This window comes from Podarcis liolepis, assembly GCF_965112155.1.
Source record: "Podarcis liolepis genome assembly, chromosome: 3".
NCBI lineage: Eukaryota > Metazoa > Chordata > Lepidosauria > Squamata > Lacertidae > Podarcis > Podarcis liolepis.
The window spans coordinates 1350246-1364525 of NC_139557.1; the positions used below are offsets into that span (position 1 = coordinate 1350246).

Sequence of the window (14280 nt, forward strand, 5' to 3'; positions counted from 1 at the left end):
CTTGCCCTTCTCAAGAGTCATGCACATCTAGTTGTCTGACCATAAAATAGGTGTGTCCCCCGGGATCTCAGGTGTACCAGGAGGGGTCATGCGACCTGATTATCTCTCATGATTAGGGTAGAATTAGAATAGAGATTAGAATAGAGAGGAACCAAAGCTTGGAAACCATTAATGCAGCCTAAAATTGCCCTTTCAGGGGAGCTGCTCCACGCACAAAACAGCTGACTGTTATGCAGATCCTTTGCACATTCAGATCACCGGTGTAAATGTAAAGGTTTTGCTACTCCTTTAATGCTTTGATTCAATTGAGTTAATTTTATCATGGAGATGAGACAAGCTGGAAGGTTCACAGTTGGATCTGGAAATGTTTGAGCACATTGCTTTATGGAGCTAAATACCAGATTTTTGTCTTTTTTGCAGGTTATTACCGTTGCAGCTTTATGGAATGGATTAATAATGTGTCAGTCATACATGTTACTGGGACTAATATAACAGTCTCTCCAATCAAAATTGTGCCCTCAGAGGACGTTGTGATTGTATGCAATGGTGACACTAAAGAACTGAGTTGCTGCACAGACAGAGATATGCAGTTGTTCACATATTACTGGAAAACAAATGGAGCAATAAATATTTCAGGTATGAAGTGCAAGAATCTCTCTTGGCTCCTAAGTGTGCCTAAAATGTTTTCTTTGCCCAACTCCACACATGCGTCTCTCTCACAACATTTGCAAAGCACAAGGAGACCTGTCAAGAGTCAGGCTCTTTCTCCTGCGCTGTCATTGCCGGCTCCACAGAGTGGTGAATCACAGCAGTGGTGGACTTTGGGCTTTAAAATTCCAGCAGCACCCCCACCCTGGCCACTCACCTTCCATTGCTTGTCATTGTGGCTCCCAGTGCAGGTGAATTGGTCCTGTTCCCCTAAATCCGCCTCAGATTGCAGGCAGCGCCACAGAAGCCTCTGGAGTCAGCCAGGAGGGCCAAGGCGATGCTGCTGCCATTCACTGCTGGTATCCCTTTGCCTCCTTCACAAGGAGAGGCCCTTTTTTCCTTGTGAGGAGGGTGGGGGGGGGGAGAGAAAACTGCAAGGGGGAGGGGGGTTATTGATTTGTTTTTGTTCTTGTTTTTATTATGTATTTTGTGTTTTCTATATTGTATTTTTATGTTGTGCTCTGCCCTGAGATCTACAGATGAAGGGCAGCTACAAATTTAATAAATAATAATGATAATAACACTTTGGTTTTGTAAGCATTCCTTGTGAGTCCTTGCAAAACACTTTGAGGGTTTTTGTTTGTTTGCTAGTGTATGCAAGAAATGACCACAAAGCGAACAGCTTTTGATGGGAACTGGGGGTGTTCATTCATTCCTAGTCACAAATTCCTGCTGCCTCTCCTTGTCTTCCAGTGGCTCAGTCAGTAGAGCAGGAGACTCTTCATCTCTGGGTCGTAGGTTTGAGGCCCACGTTGGGCAAAAGATTCCTGCAAAGCAGGGGGTTGGTCCCTTCCAGCTCTACAGTTCTGTGATTCTAAGTGTGGTATCTTTGGCCTAGAGCAGCTTTGGATATGGCCGGGAGCAATTGTCTGGCATGTCCCTGAAAACATCCTTCTGGAATTAAACAGGCCGCTTTGGATAAGTTTGTAGGACATGTTAGACCCAAAGTCTCTACTGGGAATAGGAGCTGATAACATACTGGCCAACTTCTAAATGGGGGTGACATCGTACTCTGACCACCCACCGACACTGACACTGAAGCAACTCTTCAGCTTTGCCTTGAGTCAAGGTGTTGACCAGTTTTCAGCCTCAGTTGCAGGTAGTGCTTTGACCTCTTCTAACTCATTTCCCTTCCTTGCAGGGACCACCACTGCCACTCACAACTGTACCACGTACCTCCTTCAGGCTAATGAATCTCAATGCCCAGCAGACAAGTCTGGAACCAAAACGGATTACACATGTGAGCTGAACACTACCAATGGTGCCTGCAAACACAAAGTTATCAGTGTTACATATTTTCGAGTGGGTAAGCATCTCTTTGGGAAGGACTTTCCTCTTTTGATTTCTTTGTGTGTGTGCTATTCTGATGTTTATGTTTCTGCTATTTTACCGTAAGCCATGTTGAGACAATGTGCAAAGTGGGAGACAATCTCCCTAAATAAACAAAATAATGAACTCACAATCAAATTCCCAATGTTTATGTTTCACCAGCAAAGGTGAGCATATCTTCTAGAACAAGTGGCAAGGTTTCTGAGGGACAACATTTCTCTCTAAGCTGCAACAGTGATGTGAGCAACTTTGACAGCGTCACCTGGCAAATCCAAAGTGGAAGCTCTACTAAGCAGGTTGACAGCGTGTGGTACACCACCAGGCAGAGCGGAAAGGGGGCAGAGTCTGTGCTGACTGTCGGCAGTGCTAATCTGGACTGGGCTGGTGAGTGAATTGCATCCCCACTGTCAGAACCAAAAACAAATAAAGCAATGAAAACCACCTTCACAATACAATTTCCACCATGTGTGTACCTGTATTGTGTTTAATAATAATAATAATAATAATTTATACACTGCCCATCTGACTGGGTTTCCCCAACCACTCTGGGTGGCTCCCAACAGAGGACTAAAAACAGAATAAAGCTTCAAACATTAAACTTCCCTAAATGCGCTGCTGTGGCTGCTGGTGCTAATTTAGAAAGATCTTAGTTAGTTACTTGCTTGCTTGTGCTGTTGGCTAAAGAGCATCTGGTTTGATTGTTTTTAGGCAACTATACCTGCACCTTTTCCCAAAGATTTCTGAACAGCTCTGCACACATGCAAATCGACGTGTTTCCTTTGCCACTGAAAAAAGACATTATAACAGATCCCATAAATGCATCCATCCCTTGTCCAGGGACTCAGGTTCTAAGGTGTTGTACAAGCAAGACAGAAAATTACACCGTGAAGTTCTCTGTTCAACAAAGGCTTCCCTTTGTTCAGGCAGGTAAGCAACCACTGGCTGGGTGGCAACCTGAATGGCAGTGGCGTGACAAAGGTGCGCTCTGGACAGAGGGGCCAGTGGACAACCAGAGGTTCTAGAGCTAGAATTATTTTAATGTTTTCTCTTCAGTCCAGACTTAACTTTTCAAGACAGTCAGTGAAGAGCTTAGAGACCAACTTGCTCAGAGGTTTAACGTGGGTTTTGGGTTAACATAGAGCGGCTTTTTGTAGGGCAGAAAAACTTGTTGATCTACTGAATACCACTGGAAGGCAATGAGAAAACAGGAGGCGACAATAGCAGGCAGCAGCTGCCTCCAGTTTTTTTGCATAGCAGCTTCTGAGCAGGAGTTTACCTGAGAAACGGAAACTTGGATTTTCAGCAGGAGCTCCCTTAAACCATCCTTCAGTGCTGATCCGTTTTGAGTTAGTGCCCTGCCTTGGGCACAGAAAGGACTAGTGAGAGCACATGCCATGTGTGCAGGAGGGAGAAGGTAATTTTGTATTATTTTAAATGGACCACCTCAGCATCACTTGTGCTCACACTGTCACCTTAGTTTTGCCCTGCACCATTCAAAAACGTAAATCAAGCCAATGGCTCTATTTATGTTTACAATATTTAGTGGCAGCTCCTCATTCCAAGCTCCCAAAGCAGTTCACAGAGAAAAAACAGTTACATTTCTGACACAAAAGCCGTCTCTCACTAATTCTACTTGCTGTCTGAATTTACCTCATTCTATACAAAAGCTTTTCCTACAGAAAGAAGAGAAAAAGGCTGCTATCAACACACAGTAAATTTCAAAGAAGGTGACTGCAATTCTAGGGAGCACATTGTGCATTGTGAGTTCAGGAACCAAATTGATGGGCATGTTCAAAGTTCACCAATGGTCCTAAAACTTTTACTAGGTAAGGAGAAAATGTGGGCAATGGTATATGATATCTTTAGAGTTGCCATAGCCCAGTTATATTTGCAAATTGTGCAAAATGTTTACTAATGATGCAAATAAAGTATATTAATTTGGGCATTTTCTGTCAGTTAATTTTATTTATTTACTGTATTTCTATCCCACTCTTCAGACAAGTATTGTCTCTCAAAGTGTCTCACATCAATAAAAAAGGGAAAAGGAAGAGAGACACTTTGCATTTGTAGACGGCTGGTGTCCTTTCTTGGTATTAATTTTGTATTTCAACTGAACAAAAAAAGTAACAATAAAATAAAAAGTGCAGAGGAAAGTATACTCTATGGCTACGTATATATGCAAATCTTATTATTATCCGTGTGTGTGTTTATTTGCAGCTTACTATATTTTGTATCAATGTGATCCAAATGTCCTTATACTTGTCCATACATGACACTTGTCTACACTGTGTGGTGTCCTGATGTTTCAAGAGATAAAACAACATCTCTTCTCCTTTCTTTCACAGCAAAGAAGGTAGCATGCAATTCTTCAGAGATTGGCACCGGAGAGGATGGAGCTGAGCTCACAAGGCCTTGCAGGAACGCGGCAAACCACCCTGTCAGAGGAAGTATCACCTATAAGTGCAAACATAATTTGTGGGAAATCGTGGGAAATAGCTGCCTAGCTGTCCCAGTAGACAACCTTCTCAGCTCTGCAGAGGTAAAAGCATCCCTTTGTCTGGAGCACAGCTTGCCTCCAGACTATTCAGAGAAATAGATTTTTAAAACTAAACATTATACACTGCAACAACTCAAATTAGCAGCTTTGTGCAAAATGAGTTGAGCACATGTGTAAACAGAACATTGCTGGGATATATCAGCATGTTTAATAGCTTTTAAAATGGTGACAGAGAGGGCACAAAGTATGAAGCATTCATTTGGAGGGAACACATAGGAGTAGAACAACAACAACAACAACAATTTATTATTATTTATAACCTGCCCATCTGGCTGGGTTTCCCCAGCCACTCTAGGCAGCTCCCAACAGAATATTATTGTGATAAAACATCAAACATTAAAATATATCAAAATATATTAAAATATAAATAATATAATATATTGTGATAAAACATCAAACATTAAAAACTTCCCTAAACAGGGGTGCCTTCAGATGTCTTTTATAGAGAAGATAGCTGCTTATTTCCTTCACATCTGAAGGGAGGTCGTTCCACAGGGCGGGCGCCACCACTGAGAAGGCCCTCTGCCTGGTTCCCTGTAGCTTGGCTTCTCGCAATGAGGGAACCGCCAGAAGGCCCTCGGCGCTGGACCTCAGTGTCCGGGTAGAACGATGGGGGTGGAGACGCTCCTTCAGATATACTGGACCAAGGCCGTTTAGGGCTTTAAAGGTCAGCACCAACACTTTGAATTGTGCTTGGAAATGTATGGGAGCCAATGTAGGTCTTTCAAGACCGGTGTTATGTGGTCTCGGCGGCCGCTCCCAGTCACCAGTCTAGCTGCCGCATTCTGGATTAATTGCAGTTTCTGGGTCACCTTCAAAGGTAGCCCCACATAGAGCTCATTGCAGTAGTCCAAGCAGGAGATAACCAGAGCATGCACCACTCTGGCCAGACAGTCTGCCACTCTTGCCGCCTCTGCCAACTGGTCCTGCTGCCATGCCCCCCACTGCCACCCTCCACGCTGCCTCTGCCACCTGCAGGGGAAGTGCCTTGGGGGCTTCTGCTGCCCAAGATGCCTCGGCCGGGCTGCCCTGTACCTCTGGCAGGATGAGTGCTTGTTATTTTATTAGTAGTCCAACATGTTTTGTCTCTGGTAAGCTTTCTCAGTGGCTGATCTCACTTATTTTTGTAAGCTCTTCAAAGACTTCAAGGGCTGTATATACCGGGTTATCTCCACTTTATGAGAAATTGAAGACACCTGAGTGAGTTTGATTGCAAGTATAGCATTTTGGGGTTTTGTGTAAGTCATAGCTGTCAACTTTTCCCTTTTCTTGTGAGGAATCCTATTCGGAATAAGGGAATTTCCCTTTAAAAAAGGGAAACGTTGACAGCTATGGTGTAGGCTCTTTAGAAGCTTTGCGCTGTCCCTTAAAACATGGTCTTTGAACAGCTTGCAAAGAAATTAGTGAGATAAGCCCAGGAACAGGTTTGTTTGTTTGTTTGTTTGTTTATATCATTAATATAATAATAAGCATCTATCCTTTCCCACATCTCCCATGACTGTTCAGTGGGGGGGGGGGGAGCCAGAATCATGGGGGAGGGGGTCTTTATTCCTTCGCTGCCATCGCAGTCCCTGAGCTTCTGTGAGAACAGGGCAAAGGGCAGCCTCCAGCTCTGTCCGGGGCTCACGGAGAAGAGTTTCTTGTGGGGCTGCTGCTGCTCATGCATTGGAATGTGGGCTTTGTTTTGCTGTCATAGCAGCCACACAACCTTGTCTGCATCAAAGTCCCAAACTGCTTTTTTTTTTTGCATTGAACCTGGGTTTTCCCTTTCAGCAGAAAATCTAACAAGTTAAAAAGACCTCAGCTTGTGGTATCTGAACAACCCACTTGCAATATTAACCCCCCTTCGGGAAGCCCCCAGAGTGGCAATGGAGCCAACACATTAGGCAGCTGCATTAGCACAAAACTGCCCACCTGATGTGATCTCCAGCTACGGATGTTATGGAAATGAATTTGGCAGTGGGGCTGTATCTACTCTGACCGGTTTTAACGTTATTAGAATGATATTAGATCTATCGTTCTAAAATGTCCCAGGGCATACTTATACTTAAAAATGGTTTATTTATTACTTGCTCTGCAGCGCCCTCTGGTGTCACATTTTAATAACAAATTAAGAATGTTAAAAGCAACAAGTCATTTGTCCCTTTGCGTTATCACAACTCTTCCTTAACCTTTCCTAACATTAAAAACACAAGTGTAGATGTGCCCCAAGTTGCATACTGCTGATTAGTGTTTCCACCTCTCTGTAGCAAGGCTCCCAGGGCATCCAAAGCTTTTCGAACAGAAATCCACTTTCCTCCCCCAGCTCCATCCTATTTCATTGAACAAAGAAACACCAAGAGAATCCTGGCCTGTTCACTGTGTCTCTATCATTTAGCTGCTGAAGCCGCGGGAGCCAAAGCAGGGAAAGATGGTTGTGCCACAAGTGACGGTCACCTAGGAAATCAGGAAATTGCACTTTTGTGAATCAAGATTCCCTTCTTGAATTAATTTCACAACATTCTGTGCCTCTTCCAGCTGGCTGAAGAGAATATGTGGGCTTTCTATTTAATAACAAGCCTTAAGTGCAATTTACTCTGTGTTTAACACATTTAACTTTAATTCTAGTCTTTGGTGTCTAGTCCTGAGCAAAAGAAGAATTTGCCTGAATTCCTCAGCCACCTGAACCGTACTATCAAGCAACAGCAGCAAAGTATGAAAGCTGTTGCAAACCTGAAAGCTGTTGTGGAAATTTTGAATATGGTTTCAGTCGTGCCGGTAGCTGCTGAGCAGGAAACAATGGAAGTAAGTTACAGAAGACTTTGCAGAAGTTGAGAACTCCTTTCTTTTCATCTGCACTCATTGGATATGCTTAGCCTGGAAAAGAGGAGACTGAGAGCAATCTTCAAATATCTAAAGGGCTGTCACACGGAAGATGACGCAAGCTTGTTTTCTCCTTCAACTAGTTTTGTTATGCATTTGAATTCATCCCAGAATTTCTGCCTGCTTCTCACCTTGCCCATCTTGCAAATTAAATGTTTGCATGAAAGTCATCTTAGTGGGCTGTGGCTGAACTGGCTATCTTTTGTCTGCTGACTCCCATTCAGGAGTTGAATAGACAGCTTGATTTATGCAAGGTTTGAGGGTGTTTCTCAGAGTGCCTTTAGGACATGTTTTGAGATGAGGCTGGTATCAGGTTTGTACCAAGGTCAAGGAAGGTTCGTGGTGGAGAATCTCATGTCATATTTCAGTTATGTCAAGCTTTTATTTCAATGCTATTAGATAAACCATAGGAATAAGTTCAGATTCACACACCTATTCACAAGAGCATGACGGAGTAGATCAGGAAAGAAGAAAATGAGAAAGCATCAGGATCAATGTGGAAATATCAAGAGTTTGTTCCAATAATTCTTACAGAAGTTAAATCAAGAACTATACTTTTCCTAAATAATAATGAGCAAACTGAGTCAAAGTTTCAGTTTCTACCATGAAACAAATACCTGTGCAGGACCTCAGACTCTTCTAGAGCACAGCCTCATGGCTTGCTGTGGATGTTCTAGGTTGATTGACTGTTGGATATGACAGCATCACAATATGATAAAATCAGTATCTGTATCTAATAATGTATTTGAAATATGAGAGGAGCTTGAGCTTTCAACCATTTGACCTTCCAAATGGCTAGTGAAACAATCTATGGCCTTTAAAACGAGAGGGTGGGTGGCTGGGTTATTCTTATGTTATGTATTTTGGGATTTATATATTGTAAACTACCCTGTGAACTTTGAATGAAGGGTGATATATAAATTCAATTAATAAGAATAAGAATAAGAATAATAAGAAAAGTTGGTAGGTGGATTAGTGTTAAATGAAAAAAATGAAAAGGGATTGGAATTTCTAATGCACACTGATAATTTTGTTACTGGACTTTAGTAATATCTCTTTATTCTCTTATTATTGCAGAATTTTTTATCCACAGTAGACACGGTTATCAGCAGTCCAACAAAAACTTGGAAGGATTTTGCGAATGGAACTTCTCAATTACTGGCTTCAGTGGAGCAATTTTCTGACTCCCTTCAACCTATTAACAATTCTATTCCTTCCATCAGCTATGACAACCTCCAGCTCAAGGGTGTGGTCATTGACAAAAGCAAGGTTTCAGACTACGACGAGAGCTTTACATTCTCCAAGCCCTCAAACCTCAGTGGTAGAGTGCTAATTAACAAAGCAAAAAATAAAACTGGAGACTCCATCTCCACCATCATCAGTGTGGCTTACTCATCTTTGGGGCCTATTATTCCACAGTATAAGAAGATGGATGCATTCATAGTAAATGGTTTGGTGATGACAACACTAATCAATGCCAACAGCAAACTAAGTGAAGATTTCAGGATCATTATGACATTTACGAAGGATAACAAGACCCTGAAAAATCCTCGATGTGTATTTTGGAATTTCAGCTTCTCAGAAGATGGTGGAGGTTGGGACGTTACTGGCTGTGAAAGCACAGAGAATGGGGACAATGTCACTTGCTCCTGTAATCACTTGACTTCATTCTCCATTTTGATGTCTCCCGGTCACGATCCATGGGACGCGTTGGATTACATGTCTTACATTGGTGTGAGCATTTCTATATTGAGCCTGGTGGCCTGCATTGGCATAGAATTTGTCGTGTGGAAATCAGTGACCAAAGCAAGAATATCCTACATGCGCCATGTTTGCATACTGAACATAGTGATTTCTCTCCTGATTGCAGACGTCTGGTTCATTGTGGTAGCAGCAATGCATGACACAAACACAAAAATGGACCAGGCCTGGCTCTGCATAACAGCAGCATTCTTTGTTCAGTTTTTCTACCTCTGTGTCTTCTTTTGGATGCTAACCTTGGGCCTCATGGTGTTCTACCACATAGTCTTTATCGTACATAATGCAAGCAAGACCATCATGAAAGCTCTTAGCTTCTGCTTGGGATACTTTTGCCCACTAGCTATATCTGCTATCACCGTAAGCAGCACCCACCCACATTACACAAGAAAAAAGGTCTGTTTACTCAACTGGGATGAGAGTAGAGCTCTCTTGGCCTTAGTCATTCCTGCCATGATCATTGTCGCTGTCAATGTGATTGTTACCATTGTGGTCATAGCAAAAATGCAAAGACGTTCCATCGGCGAAAAATCAATAAATAAAGAAAAGAGCTCATTGTATCGCATCACCAAGTGTATCGGTGTTCTGACATCACTCTTAGGCCTCACCTGGTTATTTGGTCTTGCTACAGTTATCCCTGGAAGCCCTAGAGCATTCCACTACTTATTTACTCTTTTCAATGCTTTTCAGGTAAGTAGATAAAAGATACTACCTGTTTGCTATGCTTAACTTTTAATAAAAATATTGTCAGCATTTCTTGGGACTCCTCAGTACCAGTGTACACACGAGGAGGTGATTCATGTAGTTACTTTTCATGCGGTAAGAGTCTAGCGATGTCACTGAATTTGGACTTCTCAGCTAAGCCTGGCCCCATTCTCCTCTTGCCCATCCTAGAGAGGAAATGGCCAAAATCTGGTGGAATACTGTGATAGTGAGCCGTTAACTGAGCCTGGCCCTATCTTTGTTGCTCTATGTCTTAGACTGCTACCCCCCTTACCTTGCCCCCCCCTTCAGGAGTTTGAATAGACTTTGCTAGCAATGTAAGTGCAGGTTCACACACTCCTGTTGACACAACCCAGGAGGAGTGAAGGGGCTGCAGTCTCCTTTCCTAGAGCCTGTGCCATCACATGACCTATGACCCAGGCCTGTTTCTCCTGGGCATATTCCTATTAAACTTACTATAAGTATATATTTCCTGACCTGAGAAATGCTGAGATCAAGGCACTGTAGTGCCAGCCCTGATCCTAAATTAACACCTGTGACTGTGAGTTCAAAGTCACCTCTAGATGGAATCCAGAATTGCATGCGGAGCAAATGTTTGTGAAAGATTCCTTGTTCCATTATATATGTGTTTGTTTGTTTGTTTTTGTTTGTTTAATATACTGCCCTATACCTGGGGAGGTCTCATTCCAGGATCAAATCAGAAACTGGAACTGACCCTGGAAAAATAGGGGTACTTGGAGGGTCTGTTATACTACAATTCTGATCCCACTTAACAGGGACTAAGTCTCATTGAACTCAGTAGGAAACGCATAGGATTGCAATGTGAGGTCTCTTCCCCAGTATGTTGCTTGTTGACCTTTTGAAGCTTGTTATCAGGATTAGTTTGTAATCCCCAGAATGTTATCCAAACCTTCTCGCTTATTTTTCTCCTAGGCTCCATGTTTTCCCCCATACACTTTGGCAATCAGTGTTCAGAAATGCTGATCTTTCTTTGGAATTACATTAGAGATCCTTTGGCCTTTAGATTCAGGCATCTAGGGTGCCGTTTTACAAATGTGTATAATATTAATATGAAAATATTTTGCAGGGATTATTCATTCTGCTGCTTGGAATCCTCTCAGATAGAACGGTAGGAAATGAATTTTAAAATATTAAAGCTTTATTTTATTATATTGAATTGCAGAGATTATTTGATATTGGCTTTCCTCTGTTTCAAATGTGCAGGTATGGGAAGCTCTGTGGAAAAAGTGTTCCCTCTCCAGCTGGAGTTCACAACACACAAAGGTAGTATTATTTCCAGGAATAAATAGTGGGTTGGAGCCAAAGGTGCCCTTCTAATTGCAGAAGATATCCACTGCTAATGGAAGCACTGTACTCTGCCTAATTTTTAATAGACTCTCTCTGATTTTAATCCCTCAACAATGAATGAGAAAACCTTTATTTTATCAACCTTTATAAACAGTATGTGTTTGAAACTGTTCACAATAAGGAAAAGGGAGGGAATGAGGGAATGGAAAAAACATATCACCATCACCACCATCCTCATCAAACAGGATTTTGTAATGGACTGTCTTTCTTATGTTTAAGGCATAATGGTTTACAGCAGGGGCTGCTAACCTTTTTGAATCAGTGGCAACATTTGGATGGCTCCTGTGCGGGCATGGCATAACACACGATTAGACAGAGTACTGTCATGGAGAAACATTTCTCATAGTTGTATTTCCTTACTAAAAAAGGCTTGATCTGTTGAATTTCTGCCTGCCATACAGCCGCTAAAAGCATAAGAACCCAATTCCCCCGCCCCATGCTACCCCTAAACCAAAGGCTAGGCTACTATTCAGCATCCCTGAGTAAACACGCATGCCATTGCACTGTGAGTTACCTATATGGTGAATTCTTAATTTAGCTCCTACATAGCAGGACCTAACAGAAGCAGAAGACATCAAGAAGAGGTGGCAAGAATACACAAAGGAATCTATACCAGAAAGATATGGATGGCTCGCACACCCCAGGTAGCGTGGTTGCTGACCTTGAGCCAGACATCCTGGAGAGTGAAGTCCAATGGGCCTTAGAAAGCACTGCAGATAACAAGGCCAGTGGAAGTGATGGTATTCCAGCTGAACTATTTAAAATTTTAAAAGATGATGCTGTTAAGGTGCTACACTCAATATGCCAGCAAGTTTGGAAAACTCAGCAGTGGCCAGAGGATTGGAGAAGATCAGTCTACATCCCAATCCCAAAGAAGGGCAGTGCCAAAGAATGCTCCAACTACTGCACAATTGCACTCATTTCACACGCTAGCAAGGTTATGCTTAAAATTCTACAAGGCAGGCTCAAGCAGTATGTGGACCGAGAACTCCCAGAAGTGCAAGCTGGATTTCGCAGAGGCAGAGGAACCAGTGATCAAATTGCAAACATGCGCTGGATTATGGAGAAAGCTAGAGAGTTCCAGAAAAACATCTACATCTGCTTCATTGACTATGCAAAAGCCTTTGATTGTGTCGACCACAGCAAACTATGGCAAGTTCTTAAAGAAATGGGAGTGCCTGATCACCTCATCTGTCTCCTGAGAAATCTCTATGTGGGACAAGAAGAAACAATTAGAACTGAATATGGAACAACTGATTGGTTCAAAATTGGGAAAGGGGTACGACAAGGCTGTATATTGTCTCCCTGCTTATTTAACTTATATGCAGAATTCATCATGCGAAAGGCTGGGCTGGATGAATCCCTAGCCAGAATTAAGATTGCTGGAAGTAATATCAACACCCTCAGATATGCAGATGAAACAACTTTGATGGCAGAAAGTGAGGAGGAATTAAAGAACCTCTTATTGAGGGTGAAAGAGGGGAGTGCAAAATATGGTCTGAAGCTCAACATCAAAAAAACGAAGATCATGGCCACCTCCTGGGGGAAGAAATGGAGGCAGTGAGAGATTTTACTTTCTTGGGCTCCATGATCACTGCAGATGGTGACAACAGTCACGAAATTAAAAGACACCTGCTTCTTGGGAGAAAAGCAATGACAAACCTAGCATCTTTAAAAGCAGAGACAGCACCTTGCCAACAAAGGTCCGTATAGTTAAAGCCATGGTTTTCCCAGTAGTGATGTATGGAAGTGAGAGCTGGACCATAAGGAAGGCTGATCGCCGAAGAATGGATGCTTTTGAATTATGGTGCTGGAGGAGACTCTTGAGAGTCCCATGGACTGCAAGAAGATCAAACACATCCATTCTTAAGGAAATCAGCCCTGAGTGCTCACTGGAAGGACAGATTGTGAAGCTGAGACTCCAATACTTTGGCCACCTCATGAGAAGAGAAGACTCCCTGGAAAAGACCCTGATGTTGGGAAAGATGGAGGGCGCAAGGAGAAGGGGATGACAGAGGACGAGATGGTTGGACAGTGTTCTCGAAGCTACCAGCATGAGGGAGGCAGTGGAAGACAGGAGTGCCTGGCGTGCTCTGGTCCAGGGGGTCACAAAGAGTCGGACATGACTAAACAACTAAACAACAACAAAGCAGGAGATGTGCCTTAGCATTTTTTGTAAAGTATTTACATTTGTTGGGGGGTGGGGGAAGGGTGATTATTCAGCATTCATTCACACTTATTGTGTAGCAGTTCTTGCAGGAAATAACTCCTAGGGACTACCTGATCTCAGAGAAACCCACTCCATGGAAGATGCATCCTAGCATCTAGGGGAAAGGAAGGGCAAGCAATGTAGGGTCCAAGAACTTGAAAGTAAGACAAAAGCAGGAAGCGTTCACTACAGATGGGGAGAAATTAGCGGCTCTTGAGGACTCTTGAGCAACTTATCAATTGGAGCAGCCAGCCTGTCTCATTTCACAGAAATTGCCTTGAAGAGGACCTGCAAGTTTTGTTTGATAACTTCCTAAGATTGCTAAATACTTAAAAGAAAGCTAGCAAGCTCAGAGTGGCCCTCCTGCCCTGGGGTGCCAATGAAGGCCTTTCTGAGCACCACGACACCTTTAAATGCCCTGTTGGCAGCCCCCAGTGTGCTTTCAGACAATGTTGGATCCTTTTTCTTTGGTTGTATAGAAAGCTCTGTGTGCAAATTCCTGTTTGTGTGCTGGGGCTGCATGTGAATAAGACCCTTGGACTTTGTCAGGCTACATATGCACCATGGGGAATAGTTAAAGGGAGGAACACAAAGTTTGGGGTGGGACTAAAAGGGCAGCTGCCCTCGGTGGTCCATGTGGCTCTGCCATACATACTCTGGTGCAAGGGACATGTTTGCTATCTCCAACACTTTTCTATCTGTGCTTATGGTTTGCACTAGGACTGTGCAAGGGCCCCCTGATTTGGTTCAGGGCTCAATTTGACAA

The 14280-nt window shown here is 42.9% G+C and overlaps 1 protein-coding gene across 16 annotated transcripts in view; it reads left to right on the forward strand.

Annotated features, from left to right (window-relative positions):
* The window catches only part of ADGRF5 (adhesion G protein-coupled receptor F5), a 47384-nt gene that overhangs the window by 29877 nt on the left and 3227 nt on the right, over window positions 1-14280 (forward strand). For 6 of the 16 annotated variants that reach the window (XM_083495041.1, XM_083495051.1, XM_083495053.1 and 3 more), the window contains 10 exons: window positions 421-636; window positions 1850-2014; window positions 2200-2421; window positions 2746-2964; window positions 3705-3863; window positions 4383-4576; window positions 7202-7378; window positions 8534-9904; window positions 11025-11066; window positions 11162-11221. In XM_083495041.1, the coding sequence (XP_083351167.1) occupies window positions 421-636; window positions 1850-2014; window positions 2200-2421; window positions 2746-2964; window positions 3705-3863; window positions 4383-4576; window positions 7202-7378; window positions 8534-9904; window positions 11025-11066; window positions 11162-11221 (2825 nt within the window). The remainder of the gene's footprint in view (window positions 1-420; window positions 637-1849; window positions 2015-2199; window positions 2422-2745; window positions 2965-3704; window positions 3864-4382; window positions 4577-7201; window positions 7379-8533; window positions 9905-11024; window positions 11067-11161; window positions 11222-14280) is intronic. The other 10 variants (XM_083495056.1, XM_083495050.1, XM_083495042.1 and 7 more) reach the window with 2 other exon arrangements.